This window comes from Mixophyes fleayi, chromosome 1, assembly GCF_038048845.1.
Source record: "Mixophyes fleayi isolate aMixFle1 chromosome 1, aMixFle1.hap1, whole genome shotgun sequence".
Lineage (NCBI taxonomy): Eukaryota > Metazoa > Chordata > Amphibia > Anura > Limnodynastidae > Mixophyes > Mixophyes fleayi.
The window spans coordinates 108,737,286-108,757,602 of NC_134402.1; the positions used below are offsets into that span (position 1 = coordinate 108,737,286).

General features: G+C 39.6%; 1 protein-coding gene across 1 annotated transcript in view; it reads left to right on the forward strand.

Annotated features, from left to right (window-relative positions):
- Positions 1–265: 265 nt before the first annotated feature.
- The window catches only part of FREM3 (FRAS1 related extracellular matrix 3), a 57,815-nt gene continuing 37,763 nt past the window's right edge, over positions 266–20,317 (forward strand). Inside the window, exons 1-2 of the mRNA XM_075194671.1 lie at positions 266–5,294; positions 5,846–5,935. Of these exons, the coding sequence (XP_075050772.1) occupies positions 266–5,294; positions 5,846–5,935 (5,119 nt within the window). The remainder of the gene's footprint in view (positions 5,295–5,845; positions 5,936–20,317) is intronic.

The window sequence follows — 20,317 nt, forward strand, 5'->3', positions numbered from 1 at the left end:
GTGGGCGCGGACTAGAGAGGAGGGGGAGAGGGGAGATGATATAGATGCCACCCAGCCCCTCCCAGCTGTAATAATACCTGCAGTTCACCCTGTCCCACCTCGCACTTATGAGTATAGGAGGGAAGAGTTCCTGAGTTCACAAGCACAAGTCTGTGTCCTGACATCACCTGCAGCTGCAGCTTATAGAAATCCCGGGACTCCTATCCTGCACTCCTTCCTCGCTGTAGTTGGGATAGAGCACTGCAGCCCGGCACAGGGCAAGAAGATGACGATGTGGCCACTGGACTATTGCATTCATAGAGGACCCCCGAATCTCACCTACTTCATAGCGGCTATAGTTACGCTGTTTACCTTTGGGCAGGGGCAGCTGGAATCCCGATTACTAAAGCCAGATGATATCATTGTGACCAATCGGGGATTGCGGGTTCCCTTCGGCCGATCTGTATCCCTAGATCCAGTCATGGACCTAGTCATCCAAGTGCAGCCCGGAGACAAGTGTGCCGTGAACGTGCTAAGCAACGACCCTTTATCCCAAAGACCTGGGACATTGACACCTAAGAGGTTCCCCTGTGAATTTGGACCAGGGGAAGTGAAATATACTCATCTGGGATCCCGCAGCCCCCCACGGGACAGAGTAAAACTGCAACTTAAATATGACTCTCCAACAGAAACACTGATCGTGCCCTTTGTCCTGGAGGTAGAGGTGATATTCCAGCAGCTGGAAATCGTTACTCGCAATCTGCCACTGGTGGTGGAAAAGTTACACGGACTCAGTTTCCCCATTGATAAGAAAGTGTTGGCTTTTTCTTACGACCCTGCCAAGGAATCCTGCAAAATCATCCCGCTTCTTGGCACAGGGGGACTACCAAGGTACGGTCACCTACTAAACATGACCACTATCAGCCAGCAGGGTGTGGACTGCCACAGTTTTACCAGCTCGGGGATCCGTTACTTGCACACAGCCCCGCACAATTCCCCAAACAGGGACTACCTGCCTATGCTGGTGGAGCTGTCAGGTAGCAATGGCGCTGTAAGACAGGAACACTTCCACCTGACAGTAAGGATTAAAGAAGGGGATGAGAACACTGCTCCGCGCCCCAGTTTTGTCTCCATGTTGATGATGGAAGTGGACCAGTTCGTGTTGACAGCTCTAACTCCAGAGATGCTGGCTGCGGAGGATGTGGAGTCCGATCCCGGGGATCTTATCTTTAACCTGACGAGTCCCTTAGACCCAGAAACGTCCGGTTACCTAATCAGCACCGACGACCAAAATTTGCCCACCACTTCTTTTTTCCAAAGAGACTTAACAGAGCTGAGAATCGCATATCAGCCCCCAAGTAGCGAGTCCTGGCTGGAACGCATCTTGCAGCTAGAGATGCAGGTGATAGACACGGAAGGAGCATCCTCTGAAACCTTTGCATTCATGATTGTGGTTAAACCCATGAACACTTTAGCACCGCTGGCAACACGCAATGCTGGACTGTGGCTCCTAGAGGGTCAGTCTAGACCGCTGTCTGGGCCGGGGTCAGGAATGAACAACCTGGTGATCAGCGATGAGGACAACCTAGAAGAGGTGAAACTAAGTGTAGTTGGTGGACTCCGGCATGGGCAACTTGTCCTGGCACCTGGGACCACTACTAGTAGCAGCGGTGGACATGGCCTTACTTTTACTCCCCAAGAGCTGCACTCTGGACTTGTAATATACCAGCACGATGGCAGCGACACATATAGTGATAATCTCATTCTTAGGATGGATGACGGGAAGCACCGAGTGGAGCTGCTTTACCCCATCACAGTGTCTTCTACAGATGACGAGCCCCCGGTTCTCAATGCAAACACTGGACTTAGTATGGCTGAAAATAGTCTGGCACTTATCTCACCCTTCATGCTCAGCGCTACAGATATTGATTCAGAAGACTCCACAATCCTCTTTGTGCTCCAAGAGCCCCTTAGTAAATTGGGCGAAGTGGTACTCAGACAGACTGAAGAACCTGACGAAGAGGAGGAGTGGAATTACCTTCCTGAAGGAATATATGAGAGAGTAGTAAGCGATTGGTACCAAAAAGACATTGTGGATGGAAAACTCCACTATAGACATGTAGGACCACACAATGCCGAGACCATTTTAGACCGAGTGCTGTTCATGGTGCTGGATGACAATGATCCTCCTAACCAATCTGGCCCGCAGGTGTTCACAGTACGGATTGAACCTGTAGATGACATCCCTCCCGAATTGTTCCAAGGAACAACTTTGCACATGACTGTTAAGGAATACGAGTTGACCTTTTTTAAGAAAAAGCATCTACGTTACACAGATATGGACACAGATGACAGAAATCTGAAATATACTTTACACAGCCACCCCAGGGACACTGACCCCAATCATTCTGTTCTGACTGGCCATATAGTGCTTAGCGACCTTCAGGACGTTCAAGTGACCTCTTTTACGCAAGCCCAAATTAATCATCACAAGATTTCCTACAGACCCCCAGAAAAGGAACTAGGAATAGCTCCAAAAGTTTTGCAGTTTAATTACACTGTGGAAGATGCTTCAGGCAACTCAGTACAAGGTACTTTCACTATTTTCTTGCAACCTGTGGATAACAAACCACCTGAAATCATCAACACAGGGTTCACTGTCCAAGAGAGAGGTTCTTTCACTTTTACCAAAACAGAGCTTGATGCCACAGACCCAGACACAGAAGCAGAAAACATTGTATTCAGCCTATCACAAGCCCCATTACATGGCTATTTTCAGTATCATGGTAAACCAATCTCCCTGGGAGAATCGTTTGGGCTACTTGATATCGAACAAGAATATGTAACTTATGCCCATAATGGGGATGAATCCACCCGTGATTCTTTTTCACTGGTGGTCAGTGATGGAGTGCACGAAGTTCCTATTACAATACGTATACATGTTAAGCCAGTTGATGATGAGGCCCCTACATTGATGCTTCCTGGTGGCATATTGGGGTCTTCCTTAGAAGTCCTGGAGAGGGGAGAAACAGAAATCACCACCAATGTCATTCAAGGCACTGACCCAGACACCGATGACCTAATGCTTGCTTTTATTGTGGAGGAGCCTCCCCAGAGAGGGGAAATATTGGTTAATGGCGTTCCCTCTGAGAAATTCTCTCAACAAGACCTCCTCAATGGCGATGTCATGTACGCACATACCGCAGGCGAGATAGGCCTCCAAAGACAGCAAGATTTCTTTAACTTAACAATGTCAGATCTTTCTAATGAGTGGGTGATTGGAGGCAACAAAGTGCATGGTGTGAAGGTTTATGTGACCATTCTACCAGTGGACAGTGAAGCCCCAGTTGCAAAATTGGGAGATCAATTCTCTGTATTAGAAGGTGCCAAAAATGTGATCATGCCTGATAATCTGGATGCAGAAGATGTTGATACACCAAAAGATGAAATATTGTGTACTATTATTGTCCAGCCCACATCAGGATATATAGAAAATATCTCTCCAGCCCCTGGTTCTGAAAAGTCCAGATCTGGAATTCCTATTAGTGCCTTCAGTATAAGAGATATCCACCTTGGCCACATATATTATGTTCAAAGTATCCACCAGGAAGTAGAGCCTATAGAAGACAGGTTCACTTTCCGCTGCTCGGATGGTGTCAGCTCCTCTCAGCCCCTTTTCTTCCCGATTATCATAATCCCAACCAATGATGAGAAACCAGAAATATTTACTCGAGAGTTCATTGTTATGGAAGGTATGAGCCTCGTGATTGACACCCCCATCCTCAATGCTGCTGATGCAGATCAACCCCCAGATGAACTTATCTTCATTATCACTAAGCCCCCTCAGCACGGTAGAATAATGCTGCAACAAAGTGCCACTGCCATCTTTAACTTCACCTTGGAGGACATAAAAGAGAGCTCCAGCATTATTTATGAGCATGATGACTCAGAGACCAAGGAGGACAGTTTTAACATTCTCCTAACTGATGGAGAGCACAGTGTGGAGAAAAAAGTACTTGTAATGGTCATTCCTGTAGATGATGAAACTCCAAGAATGACAATCAATGATGGACTAGAGATTGAAATAGGAGAAACAAAGTCAATTACCAATAAGGTTCTAAAAGCCACAGATTTAGATTCAGATGATACAACTCTAACCTATGTAATTCAGTTTGGCCCAAATCAAGGACTCCTACAACGCATTGACCAAGATGGATCAGTACTGGGTAACATCACAGTAGGAATGAATTTTACCCAGGGCGACATTGACAAGGACCTCATCCAGTACACCCACATAGGCCAAGAAGGGATACGCGATCTCATCAAATTTGACATCACAGATGGGATTAACCCATTTATTGACAGGTACTTTTACATTAGTATTGGCAGCATCGACATTGCTTTCCCAGATGTTATTAACAAAGGAGTCACACTAAAAGAGGGAGGAAAGGTAACACTGACAACTGACCTTTTAAGCACAAGTGACATCAACAGTCCAGATGAGAATTTGAGGTTTAGCATCACAAGGGCACCAAGTCGTGGACATTTAGAGAGCACAGATCTGCCTGGGATTCCTCTTACAACCTTCACCCAACTCCAACTGGCTGGCAACAAGATCTATTACATTCACACCTCTGAAGATGAGATGAAGATGGACAGTTTTGAGTTTGAAGTGACAGATGGCTACAATCCTCTGTTTCGAACATTCAGGATTTCAATAACTGATGTGGACAATAAGAAACCAGTTCTTACAATTGAGGACCTTGTGGTAAATGAAGGAGAAAACAAACTCATCACTCCTTTTGAGCTCACAGCCGAAGACATGGACACTCCTGACCATATGCTGCGATTTACCATCACTCAAGTACCGGTACACGGTCACATTTTGTTAAACAACAGTCGCCAAATAACTACCTTCACCAAGCAAGACCTTAATGAAAATGTAATTAGTTATAAGCATGATGGGAGTGAGTCATCTGAAGATAGCTTCTCCTTTACTGTCACTGATGGGACCCACACAGAATTTTATATATTTCCATACACCATGCTTGCAACACGGAAACCACAAAAGATGAGGATTAGAATAAATTCCCTGGACAACGGCGTTCCCCAAATTGCTGTCAACAAAGGGGCTGCAACATTAAGAAGCCTGCCCTCCGGACATCTTGGCTTTCTCATCACCAGTAAATCAATGAGAGCAGAGGATCGAGACAGCCCCAACAAAATGCTCAAATACAGAATCACAGGTGGACCAAAGCACGGGGCTATTATTAATATGGCACACGGCAATGATACTGTGAGGACATTTACACAGGGTGAGTCCAGTAATAGATTGATGTCAACCAAGACTTCTACTTACATACTTTACGTGTAATATATTAATATATTAATGTTATATTGTTTGTTTAAGTCAGGAAACATATAGACAGAAAGGTCAGCTTGCAAAATTTTATACCTCTTTTAAGATACCAAGGAGTAGATTTATCAAACCTTCTAAAAAGTGAAGTGGAGGCATTGTCCATAGCAACCAATTAGGTTATAGCTGTCACTTATCTAGGACACTCTAGAACATGATAGCTACAATATGATTGGTTGCTATGTGCAACACCTCCACTTTTCCTTTTTAAAAGGTTTGATAAATCTACCCCCAAGTGTTTGATACAATGCACAAAATAATATATAGAGAATGTAACGTTTCATTAGTATTATTTGGAAGACCGCTCTCAAACCATATTAATCATTAATCATTCATGAAAGTATATATTTAAATTAATTCCCTGTGTTAGTGTTCTGTATGATTTTGATATTATCATATGTGACTGCTAAATGTACATCTGATAAATTCCTCTATTTTCCTTTCCATTAGCTGACATTGATGATATGAAAGTCTGCTATGTCCTGAAGAATGGTGAGAACGCTACTAGTGACATATTTCATTTCTCAATAGAAGATAATGGTAAGTTCTTGGAATTCAGTTATGTTGCGATTAAATTATCAGCTTTAAAAAGTGTTTTTGATGATTAACACAATTATATCCTTGATGCTGGTTTAAAGAAAATTTAAAATGTCACATCTGTAATAATTGTAATTGAGTTGTAGGGACTGATTCTTTAAGGAAAGTAAAAGAAAAGGAGTGACTTTGCACATTGGCAAAACCATGTTGCATTGGAGTGGGAGGTACATTTAAAATGTGGGGACAGATTTATAGTTGGGATAGGGCATGTCCTAGATAAACTTTAAATTTCACTGTAAAGTATTTGTGTGCTAAATGAAAAAAACAGCCAGTATTTATCTTATGTGCAAAATAATAAACTAATTTGCACCCCTTGCAATGTAACATGGTTTGTCCAGGAGAAGATTTACTCCATTTCTTAACCTTACTTTCCTTAATGAATCAGGTCCATAGTGTCTAATGATAGCCAGCATAACACAGTTTTCATTACTGTCCATCTATTATTATTATTATTATTATTATTATTATTATTATTATTATTATCATTGATTTGTAAGGCATCACATTGCTCTGCAAGCCAGACAGTGGGGAAAAAGGCACATACATAAAACAGGGACATGTGAGGTACTGAAAAGAAATGCAAATGATAAAACAAAGGGCTTTATAGAGAGATCTCTAAGTTAATACCTGAACTTCTTCTTAAAGCATCCCCTTCTTCATCTGCCAATTTCTGTGGACACTTTCACATATACATTTTTTTCTGTTGGTCATGTATAATTATAATGCTTAAAATAGCTGTATCCACAAACCTAAGTAACAAATATTGTACAACAGGAGATCTGTTACAAAGTACTGTTACCAGCTCAAACAGTATAATTTGTTTGCTCATAAATTTGGTGGTTTCAGGCCAGGAGTTAAACATTGAAATATATGCCTTAGTTGTGACAAGCTGGTCTTATGAGAATAATCACAACCAGTGAGTTTGCATCTGGAAATGAACAGCCAGCCTCTGATCTGCTAAGTGTCCTCTACATCCGACAATTAAACTGGAGTGGGGATGATTACAAGGGGTCATAATGTGGACTTAATGCTGTATTCCAGAGACAGGTTTGAACAAGTGCAGAGTCACAAATTTACAGGACTAGTATGAGCAATAGCAATGATCTGAACTGTGCTTTGTGTGTGAATAACTAGTCAACTGATGACAGATAGAGTTGAAAGTGCTTCTGACATCATCACTTTGGGAATATCTGTATCTATAACTGTAGCTAGAATTTAAGTTGCAATTATTCAGCAGAGCACCTTGTAATGTTCACAGATCTATTTGAAAAACTTTGGTGAAGTGAAGCCTACTAATTATATTTGAAATTTTACATCTAAAAATATTTTTCACAGGTATTGCTATTATGTGAAACAGGGGGTGGTATTCAGGGGCATCATAGTGGGTAGACAGCAACCCTGCAAACATGCTCAAATGAGCAATACAAGGGAGGTTTTATAAAAATAATCATCATCATCTATTTATTTATATAGTGCCACTAATTCTGCAGCGCTGTACAGAGAACTCATTGACATCAGTCCCTGCCCCCATTGGAGCTTACAGTCTAAATCCCCTAATATACACACACAGGCTAAGGGCAATTTAATAGCAGCCACTTAACCTATCATAATGATAATCATAATAATATATAAATATATATATATACACTGATACTGGACAAAACTACTGATATTTTAATAACATACATATTGTAAAATGAGATGAAAAAGATACAAATACATGGGGAGGTTACTAAACATCAATTTGACGTAGCTTAAATTTTAAGGAAACATATCTTGGAAAAGACAGTTATTTAAATATATTTTTATTACCATAAGCATTATTTCTGTTGGAGGTATTAGCAATAAAAAAATTAACATCTTTCAAATATTTCCATATTTGAATTTCATTTTAATTTTAGTTGTTCCCTGAGTTTGGAAAAAATAAACAGAACACACCCCTATAAAATGTTATCTTCATTTCCAAAACTGGAGATGTTCAAGCAATAGACAAGGGGCGATCGCCCCCCCCCCCCCCCCCCCTAGCAGGAGCTTGCTGCCGGCGGCTGCACACTGCAGGTCCGTTCAGCAGTGACAGTGTGCTGCCCGGCTGCTCTGATTGTGTCACTGCCGAGCGGACCTGCACATACTGTGCAGCCGCCGGCAGCCTTAGAAATTAGAAAGGGGGCGGGGCCTAAATTGCCCCCCCTAAAAACCCCTTTTTCCGGCAAAAATGAAATCACTGGCAGTAGTCCCGGCAAATAGATTTGAAAAAGTATTCTGTTGGTCCATGTACCTCCGGATCTTTTTATTGCCATCACCATCTCAGGATGACGATAGTGAATGGTACATAGTAGAAATAGGAAATATCATAGATATATATATATATATATATATATATATATATCTTATGTATTCTTCAGTCCACAACTCCCAGGGCTGCAGCAGGGCTACATATTATTGTAATAAATCATTTTTCCTATCATTAATTATTTTACAATGTTTTGTGTTTTTGTTTGTAATGTACTTTTAACCTGTTAATGTTTTTTGGTAGAAAGTGGAACTGAATGCCCAATGGAAGTTTGGTCTTCCAGTTCCACAGCGTATGTGTGCGCTGACAATACCGGGTTACACAGCGCAGAGGCAACCAGAGAGTCTGGCGGAAGCCAGTATTACCGGGACTAAGCATTGCTCAGCTGCCCAGGCAAAATGGTAATGGTAAATTGCAGCATTAGGAACTTTTCTAACACTGCAATAGAAAACTAGTCCTGTAGATGCTTTATGACAAATAGAACCCTAGATATTTCATTCACTAAACAGAAAGTAGGAGGGACCTGACACAACATGTGAAATGAAGAATGCACTACACATACCTTATTGAGGGCACTGGTATTCCTGGCTACAGAGCAGCTGGCAAGATATTATCTTCTTAATGTGTATTTGCATTGAACCCACATCTCCTCCTCCTCCCTTATGTACGCTCTTTATTAGCTAATCATATCATCAGTATGTTCACAGCAGCAGATGAGTGTGCTGATCATATGGGCGACACATCCACACGTGTTTATATTAGTGAGCACAGGGCTACATGTGTCAGAGGCGATGTTATGATGTTAGATGAGATATGGGGGCAAGCAAGTAACTATATACTGAAAATAAAGTAGTGGAAGGAGCAGAGTCCCCCAGCAGCACACACAGAGTAGTGATGTGAGGCCCCTATCATATTCATTCATTAAGATTATGGTGTCACACATACCTCTGTATGATTCATTCACCCACCTTGTAAAGCCCTGTAATAAAACTGCATCTTTGTGGCCGGATGCTAATAGCCTTTGGCCAGAACAGTCTATGATGGTAATTAAAGAAAGAGTTGACCCTAAACCAGCTGTTTTATCAAAGATGAGTTTTATCTTTTAGTTTTTAAGAATACTAACTGATGAACATGTAATAAATAAAAGGGCAAATAAATTATGAACAGACTTAAAGGTTGATATTGGTTTGAGATTCCCACTAATCATGTTTATTGTGTAGTGCACTCAATTCGCACCAATAAAAACACAGATAATTAGGATTCTGTGTTATCTTTGTTTTCATTGGTCCATTGCTTTAAATAGTTCTGAAAAATAATGAATAAAGATAACATTAGAAGGATGAGACTTAACACCTGACTTTAAAATTTGTAGAATCTGAGAATCTAAAAAATGATTAGTTTTCGTAGGCAGCTATTGTTCACTTAGCCTAGTAGGCAGCAAAGCATTCCAAGACTTCTTCTTTCCCTGTGATATGAATTAAGTAAACAATCTCACAACACCTGGGGGCCTCACCTATTATTTGGAGTTTAGAGAACCTTTGCCCTCCTGACATTTGCAGCAGCCCTGCCCTGGAGAGTTTTGTCTTCCTAAAATGCTTGGATGCGTCATCGACACTGTCCTTTTAGGAAGGTCATATAAAAATCCTAACATTATTTCACATTAATCCCTGCTGTGAATTATTCAACAAATTATATGTTGCGGTGTTTTGCTGTTATTGGTCTTCTTGCTTTTCTCATACCATGATTAAAAATCCTAAAAAACATATATCATAGCTGATTGTAAGCTCCTTGAGAGAGAGACCTCTGATTGTAAATATGCCTATGCAGGCTGCAATATCTGCAGTGATATCAGACAATTGGGCTGCATGTGTCATCCTATATTAGCCCAATAACAGATCAGATCAATATCAGGCATGAAAAATAAATCCTCATCTTGTATCCACAATCATAGGCCCCAGTGTGTTCCCGAAGTGATTTCGCCAAGTGTCAGATGGCCACCTACAAGGTTGGTCAAATTGGACAGTGATATTATCATTTGGTGATTTCGTATTTCATACCTTCTGGTTTGAACAAGGTCATGTTATTGACAGGGGTGTGCTCATATGGAGCATAGATATTGCAGTAAAGGTATACATGTGACATATATATATATATATATATATATATATATATATATATATGTATATATATATATATATATATATATATATATATATATATATATATATATGTATATATATTAGAGATGTTCACTGACCCCCGTGTTCTGGTTTTGGTTTTGGTTTTGGATGCCGATTTTTTCTAAAATCCCTATTTTTTTTCTAAAATCACATATTTTGGCTTTTTTCCCCCCTACATTATTATTAACCTCAATAACACTAATTTCAAGTCATTTGCAGTCAATTTTGACCACCTCACAGGTCACAATATTATTTTCATACACTTTCAAACAAAGACTGCAGCGACCTGGCTGGATGCTAAGCAACAGAGCAATGACTCAAACACACAGCAGTTCACAGCACATCTAGGAGACATTGCCACACAGCAGTGGCAGTAAAGAAAAGTGCTGCAATTAGCAATGAAGCTCTCCTCTTTGTGTGTTACCTATATAACACAGTACAACGTGACTGCAGAATTAGAAGACCAAGCCTGCCAGACCTATTATTTCTATTTCAGCAATGACAATTAGCAATGGAGCAATGGAGCTCTCCTGAATGTCACTGCAGACTTTGAAGAACACTGCTACTCCTCCTCTTGCTAATCTACCTATGACGCTGCCCAACTGCACTAGAGACTGCCAAGAACTGTGTCCCTCTGTGGACACAGTTTCTGTGTCCCTCTGTTAAATGGTGCTAGATCACCGTGGAGGGCGGTACTTATAGAATCCAAAGCTCACGAGATCCAAGATCCGACGACGTAAAAATGACGTTTTGCCTCATTTTCAATTCCAAGGGCGCGCGAAAGAGTTGGCTCGGTACTCGGTTCTGCTAAGTTCGGGTGTGTTCGGTTCTCGGGGAACCGAGCCTGAGCATCTCTAGTTTAAACACACTCGGGACTGTATTAGGAAGCACAGCTGTAACCTAATTATTCGTTGTAACACTTACAAGTTTATAGAACCTTGGACAAATGATTTTGTTTTGTTTTTAATGAGCTAAATTAACACACCTTCTTAATGAATGTTTGTGTAAAGAGTTTGATTACAACTAAGAAGGTTTAATGCAGGTTAATCTCATAATAATTCAGCAGCATAAATGAACATGCATATTAAAAAAACAGTAATTAATGCATTTTTTAAATTTCTATCACTTGTGTTAAAAAAATGCATAGCCTACTCTTCCATAAGCGATACATAGAAAAGTGCATACAGAGAAAGGGCATGAGTCAGGAATCAAACTCATGAATCCATTATTGGAAGGTGGTGGCTAACCACTAAGGTAACATTCATTTGGAAACATAAATAAATTCTATAGACTTAGAATGAGAAGCACAACAATACAGCATGTGTGCAACCGATGTAAGAGCTAGATAATAGTACTCTTAGTTATTATCCAACAATATATGCCAATTATGATCTGCATAGGTACCTTAGTGGTTAGCATTTCTGTCTCACAAAACTGGCGTCATGAGCTTGAATACCAAGCATGGCCGTAGCATCATTATATACACATATAATAATTCTTCCCCCTTCTTTTCAGCCACATAAAAGAAGCAATGGAAGAGTTAATCTTTCTTTAGTACGTTATTTGCTTTAGTATCAGCAAGGCTTACACTGTGGAGTAAAGGAAAGGCTAATCGGAGCTGTGTGTGTAGTGTTCTGTCTCACAGTAATCTCATTGTCAATCAGGATTTGTTATCCTGTCAAGAGAAACGAAAAAATGTGCTTTTAAAATCATCTCTTCCCATAATCTGTTAGGACAAGATGAAATGTAAACTGGAGGGGTGCAGGTCCAACTTTGTATTTATTACAGTATTTATCCTGTTAACAGGAGGCTGTACCTTGTTTTCAAGTATACAGTAGTTCATTATCCTTTGACAGGAAAATACTTTCTTCCCCACAAGTAGGATTTTTTATTATCACAAAAGAGAATTAAGAACATATTGAATGGATGAACTTGAAGTTCATACGCTGAACAGTTGCAGAACTCCATTAAAGTCAATGAGGGGCTTATAGTTGAATGCAAATTGCATTTCCAGGGCATAATTTCCTTTTTTACTTCTGGGCAAGCCATAAAGCACTAGCTTGGAAAATATTGGTTTGTGTGCATACTCAGATGTAAAAAAGCTTTTTATATATCAGAGACGCAGTTTGCATTCAACTTAACAAGAACCCCTGAGTTAAATCCTGTTGAGTGTAGCGCATGAAAAAAATATCAGAAGTGCACTTGAGTATCTGATGAGTTTCTGTGCACATGACTTCAGCAGGACTCTGTTTAATCAAATAAAGCTATGTTTAATGCATGAAAAGCAAATGGAAAGTGCATCAAAAGGGCTTGTACACTTTTAATGTAGCGCGCATTAAAAACCCATGAAAAACAAACTTTCTTATGCCCTCTTGAAAACTGGGTAGCACAGACATCTAAAAATGATTACAATAGGCACTGACATCCTAGTGTTACATGTATATATAACAAATGAATACAAGAAATTCCTGGTCCTTATTTAAACTAGTACTCACAAAATGTTTGAAAACAAAGCAAATACTGCTGACCAGTGATGCATACATACTCATTCCAAAACTGGTCTTTGTGTTACTGTAAGGTATTTATGTTACTTACTTGGGTTTATCTGGTATCCATTGGGAGAACTAGGCAATAAAATCTTTTGAGCATTTCTTGGGGTGCTCTTATTGGGTCTCATGTAGAGTCCGACATAAGTCTGACTCGTAAGCACAAAGTGTGCTTTGTTGTTGCCAAGGAACTGTCTCAGTAGCCAAAAATCTGTCTCAGCCTGTAGCAAAGGACCCTAGTGTTGGAAGCCTAGGCTGGTGTTAGCAAAATCAGGGCAACAAAGAGCCTGGGGTCCCCTCGAATTTACTATTACCAGCACTAGGCTTTGCCAGCCTAGGTGGGGGTCCCCCTGCCATAATGCCAAACAAGCCCTAAGCCGGTCAGCATGCAGCTGGATTCCATAGGGGGATTGAGCCTGTAAACAAATTTTGTTTTTTTCCTTCCTGGTGCACTACAGGTCTGAACATGCCCAGTCTGCCATTAAGTGTTTGGGCATGCTGACGCTTATAGTACTACAAGCACCAGCTTACCCATCGCTGCTAGGGCATCCTGGCACTTGGGGAATCACAAGAGCCAGCATGTCCTGTCACCCAGGGCTCCCTGGGACCTGCAGTGCACCAGGGAAAAATGTAAATTAAACACACACATGAGTTTAAAAATTATTTCATTTGAAGTAAAAACACCCCAACAAAACCAACATTCATCCTCTTTATTGCTCACCCAGAAACAGGCTCTTCATTTGTAATAAGGCCATGGATCCTGGGCTTGGTAAAATAAAAAAAACCTCATAAACAACGCAATACCAGCTGCTAAGAGCTCCTTTCGCAACAGAGCTCTTAGCGTCAGTTCAGTCATTTATATAACATGGAGAATTCAATGAACTAAAGCCCTGAACTCAAGGTGACACTCTGTGGTATAAACTCCCTTGTGTGTTACCATGTGTGGAGAGTTTGCACCAGAGACTGAAAGTCCTAACTACTGCCCTGCAAGATTACTTCCTACCACATGTGCATACATGTCTTGGTCATACTTGCCCACTCTCCCGGAATGTCCGGGAGATTCCTGAATTCGAGGAGAGCAGGCAATACTCCCGCATCCTGCCCACTTCCTAGTGAATTGGGCAGGATGGAAGCCTCAATGATCCAATTTGCAGTGAATTGAGGCATTTTGGCCCTACCCCTGTGACAAAATGCTGCCTTCTTTTTGGGGAGCAGGACCAAAATGACACAATTCATGCGATCCGCCACCTAACGCCCTCGCATTATGCCTCCCTCCAGGAGGACAAAAACTCAATCGTGGCAAGTATGGTTTTGGTTGGAGCTACTATTGCATTATAGTAGAATATTATTAACAATTTGCAATATTGTTTAATAAACTGAATAAGTCCCCAATGCTTTACTTCTCAGTACATTAGATAATTCATATTATTTCTGGTATTTCTGTATACTAATGCCTGTAGTCATGGACATTGTGCATTAAGTATCTCAGTTAGTGACCATATGAAAACATCAAGCATGGACTTCTTGTCACTGCTACACTGACGCTGTAGAGAACATGAGACTTTAGGAGCCTTTGTTTTCTGTGAGCTTGATGACATTCCTGTATGTGAGATATAGAGATCATGGCTTTGTGTCAGTAGGCAGACTGGCTGTCTAGAGGTAAATATTTCTTGGTTTTAAATTATTGCGATCATCACTTTTCTTTTGAAAATAAATCCGCTGCAAGGATGTTTTAATCTCTTCAGTGTAGCACCCAGATTAAATCAGCCAATGTATGTATTAGTTGTTACAAAACATGAATGGCTAAAATTGACATTTTTTTAACAAAAGGATAAGTATCCTTTTTTTTTGCACTTTAAATATACATAGTATAGTAAGTTAGAAATAACTCCATACTTGTGAGAACTATGTGCAGGATATATTTGTCAGTGCAATAGAATCATAAGAAAAATAGTATAGTATATACATCAAGAAACGTGTAGCTATCATGTCCAGATTTTAATGTAATTTGAATTGATTCCTCCTAGCTGCTTTTGCTAAGGCACAAACCCATAAAGCTTTATTGTCTTATCCTCTAACTAGTCCCATTTGTTAAGAAGCAAAACAAACATTTTGCCAGTAAAACAGAATTACATATTTTTTCTGCTAGTACAATGTGTGCCCCAACAGAATTGCTCCTCAACCAAAGAAGCACTGATACATGTAAAATAAAAAATAAAATGCAAAAAAATAAATTTAATTGCATTCTGTTTTTGGGATATAATGCTCAGCTTTACAATCCAGCAATTCTGCAGTCTATGTCAGTCCTGACCTGGTAGCTACAATAATTAGTTGGGTGCAGAAGACCATCATGGTGTAGGATATTAATCAATCATGGTACTCACATCTAGTCCTGGTACTCCTTTGTATAAGCCCTATGACTATATTTACTAAACTGTGGGTTGAAAACAGTGGAGATGTTGCCTATAGCAACGAGTCAGATTCTAGTGCTCATTTATTTAGTACATTCTACAAAATAACAGCTAGAATCTGATTGGTTGCATTAGGCAACTTCTCCACTTTTTCAAGCCCGCAGTTTAGTAAATATACCCCCTTGTCTTTTGACAAAATCATGATTGTGTTGCGGTCCTGTCTTTCCATCACCTTGAATTTAAAGTAGCGGCCAACTCATTGGTGTTCAGACAGGTTTCAGCAGAGCACACCTAAAGAGATCTGGGGAAAAACGTATCATACTCTGATTTGTACAAGTCGCCGGAAATCGGCGAGTTGACAGTTAAAATTTAAAGCGGTGCTGCCTTGTAAAGGGAAGTTTCCCTTTACAAGGCAGCGCCGCTTTAAATTTTAGCTGTCAACTCACTGATTTCCGGCGACTTGTACAAATCTGAGTATGATACATTTACCCCCTGGTATGTAATAGCCAACAGTATCACTTCATGTATACTTTGAACACAAGTGTTGTCAATATTTTTTACGATATCTTTTGTTTTTAGTAGAGATGGGCGGGCTCGATTCCCCGAGAACCGAACCCACCTGAACTTTGCCTATCCGAGTACCGAGCCGAGCCGGCTCGGTACTCTCCCGCCCGCTTGGAATCCAAATCGAGGCCGAACGTCATCGTGACGTCATCAGATCTTGGGGCTCGGTTCTCGCGATACTTGAAGATTATAAATACACGCCTCCACAGCAATCCATCGCCATTTGACAGAGGGAGAGAGCAGGGTGTAGTCACAGGCTGATTAGAGCAGGGACAGAGAATACAATATTCTGATTCCAATTGTGCTAACAAAAATCGCTAGAGAAGAGAGGAGGATAGAGGATTTTTTTTTTTTCAACATTTGGCACTCAAAGTGCTTTTTTGGTGTCCCCCATTATTTTGCCTAAATATTTCTGGCTGTCAAAATTACTATCTGTCAGCAGTATCTATCAAATAATTTTTAGCACTCCCCAGTGCTTTTGGGGTGTCCCCCATAATTGTGCATAAATATTTCTGCCTGTCAAAAGTCATATTTGTCAGCAGTATCTACCAAATAATTTTTAGCACTCCCAAGTGCTATTGTTGTGTCCCCCATAATTGTGCATAAATATTTCTGGCTGTCAAAAGTCATACTTGTCAGCAGTATCTACCAAATAATTTTTAGCACTACAAGTGCTTTGGGCTCAGAATGGATTCAAAGCAGTCCACATATAAGCAGAATGAGCAACCAGGTTCTGTCACCAGTCCTGATGTTAGTGTTCCCAGTACGTCATCTGGGCAAGGCGATGTCAAACTACACAGTGTTTCGAAATCAGTCCAAAAAACACACACCAAACATTTTTTTACTGTGTTGAAGCGAAAAAGAAGTGTCACTGAGCAAAAGTTAAGTGGCGATAAAAAAAAAATTGCCAACATGCCATTCTACACACGCAGTGGCAAAGAGAGAATGAGGCCATCACCTTTCTCTATTAGTGGCAGATCCCAAAAAGTTACCGAGACTACAATTGGTGCACAACTACTGTTACGCGTCAAAGCCGAGCTGCAAGATAACAGTAAGGCATTAGAGGATAATGTTTGCTCTGATTCACAAATGACACCAATCCCTGTGGAGAGTCCATCCAACAGTGGGATGTCTAATCGTGAGCATCGTAGGAAAATCTATACACATATGACCCTACAGTCCCCCAAACTCAACACAAACATCACTCTGACAGTTTATTTGACCTTTATTGCTCAACTATAGTCAAATAGTTAGTATGTTATCACTGTATGGAGATTACTGCATTATCCTTTAAAAGGATATATTCATTAATGTAGTTCACTTGCTCATTCGATGGTATAAAGCTTTTCAAATCATGTGATGTCCAAATGACATGATGTTGCGGGGGTGGGGGAATGGATCATGTTCCTTGTCAGGTCTCCCTGCTCTCTCAGCTGGGGAAATTCAGAAAACTTTGGGTGTCTGGCATTGAAGTTGGGTAGTCCCAAACTATGATCTAGGGATGTCTGATGCTGGATAGTACTTTTGAGCGTATTGCACACAAATATAAAGTTTTTAAACAAAAACAGACATCTGATACATAAAAAATAATAAATTGTAAAAATATATAATAATTGTTTACTTAATATAATTCATATACTTCTATGATAATTAATGACTTTACATTCAAAATATCCTTGGTGGTAAGACATTGAAAGTCTTAAAAATATGTGTTATTAACATGATATATTATTATTATTATTATTATTATTATTATTATTATTATTATTATTATTATTATTTTTATTATTATTATTACTATTACTGGATAAAACACATTACCATTGTCGTACATTGCTTTACAGAAGAGAAGAATGTCATATATATCGAAGTCATTATTTGAACAGGAATTTATGTTCCTGTCACTGTAATTAATCCATTGCACTTGGCTACAAGCTCATTAGCCTTTTCAGATTGATTCCATACCCCTGTCAAATTGAAGTAAAGTTTAAGAAGATTAATTCACTGCTGGCCACCCAGCTAAGACTACACAGCCATAATTAGGCATAAATATAATGAGTTGTGAAATGTCATTGGGAATTTGGTGTTCAGGCCAAAGATATAAGCTTCTGCCAGGCATTGAAAAAACTACTAATTCCCATGTAAATTCTCAAACATTTTTTCTCACAACTTCACTTAGTAGTCCAAAGATGTCACATCATCATCTTATTTCATTAACCACGGTTGCATCGTGCCTTAACAATATATATATTAAACATACATCAGTGCTAGGCGATACAATTCGGTTATATAGTAAAAGCGTATTTTAGCTTAAAAGCTATTACAGTGATATTGCTGACTTGTCTTGCAGTCAGTTGTCTGTAATGAAATGAACTCTTTTATTTTGGGAGTGCCCGCTGTCATTAGGTTTACTAACGTTCTGCATCTGAAACAAGTTTTAATCCACCAAAAAAATAGACCAGTAAAACGCATAAACTATTATGTTTTACATAGCAGACCCATTGCATATGACAGGCATGTTAGTTGTCTGTCACTTTTACAAAATTGCCACTGGTGGTTTGTGATGCAGTATTTTTTTTATTTCATTTTATTTTTTACTTTAAATATATCTGTATTTCGACAGAGTTGTGGGTTTAATAGTATGCATATATGTCCATTAGCATTAAAAGACCATGATTCTTTTATGCCACTTATAATGTTGTGGTGGAAGTTGGGTGTATGGAACTCCCCAGTAATGAGGGTAGTGGGAGGCACGTCATATAAGCATGATCAGGGAGGGAATCCTGTCAGATTTCACCTGTGATATCAACTAGTGCGGCAGACCTTGGGCCTCCCTGTAAGCCCTCCTGCAGCCAATGATTTCGGGGATAGTGAGGAGATAGCAACATTGCACAAAGTATGGTGGTCCCAAGGATGCAAAACTTCTGATGTACTAGTGGAGCTAATATATTACCCAAAGTAAAAAGCCCTTTTTGTAGTGTTCAAGAAGACAGCATTTAAAAAGATTTATAAAACAAAAGGATTTATAAAACAAGAGGACATAATACAAAATTGGACTGTTAAAGACTGAAAGATAACATCAGGCAGAACTTACAGAATCCATAGAATAGGCTCCCAGCAGGATGAGGTGGTTGCTCATAGCACATATGGTTATTATAACAATTTGTAGCTCAAAATAAAAAAAATAAAAAATCAGGCAAACAAAATAATGCAAATTAAATATAAAAAAAATAAAAAATAGTGACAAAAGCAATATAATGGGCAGGCTAGCTGGGTCGGCCTGTTATTTTCTATTATCAAATGATATGTTTCTGGTCATCATGAGAGAGCACCAAGTTAGACTATAAACTTCCATCAGTGTTTGTATTCCTGTAATGTAGTTGTTTCTAGGAAATATGAGATGTGTCTTACTGTTATGGGGCTAAACGGCTGTCACTTTACCTTGACAGAGTAGTGTTATTACAAGATACAGAAGTGAGTCCGGAAAATGGTGCCTTAAGTCAATTTCACAGTTGAATAAAACTCTGGCCCCACTATGTTGTGTTTGTCTCTAAAAATAAAACAATATAGTGAAACAATAGTAAGTAACCATGTTAAAATCACATAATACATGTGTTAGATTCAGAAACTTTATATGTGAACCATCTAAACTTTAATTGTACATTACAATCCTCTTTGGTAACAAGTTAAGGCTACAAATATATTATTGTCAGTGTTATATGAACCCTAAGCCAGCTGTGCTGACCCACAACACACTAGAAATTCTTTGATATAAATGCTATAGAAAGAATGCCAGCATACATACCACATGTGCTGCTCCAAAATAGAAAGTGGCCAGACAGTCTGACCTATACTCACACAATCAAATCTAACAATAACTCCATATGCTTTCTCTGCCAGCCAAATTAATAGAGCATCAGCTGTTAGGAAAGGCGTCCAATGAATGTAGTTTGGCAGCTAATTCTTACCTTAAGCCTTACCTGTCTAGGTTCAAAGAAGAGCAGAGAAGGAGGTCAGAAGGAGTTATGATGTAGGGTAGAGGCTGGGGCCCTCAGGCAGTGGGGCCCACCATAGAAGTGACAGTACAACATTGTACATGATAGATAGGCTGATTCACAGATAGATTAGATAGACAGACAATTAAACAACAATAAAATGTATGCAATAAACAGAGATGAGTTTAATTACATTTATATTTCTTGTGCAAGCCCCTTAAGAGACAAATAGACACAACTTGTCATTGAGCATTATTCAGATATCAACGTTATGAAAAATATCTGTATTAGAAAGGCAATAAATAAGGGGTGAGAACTTAAGACCATTGAGCACACCCA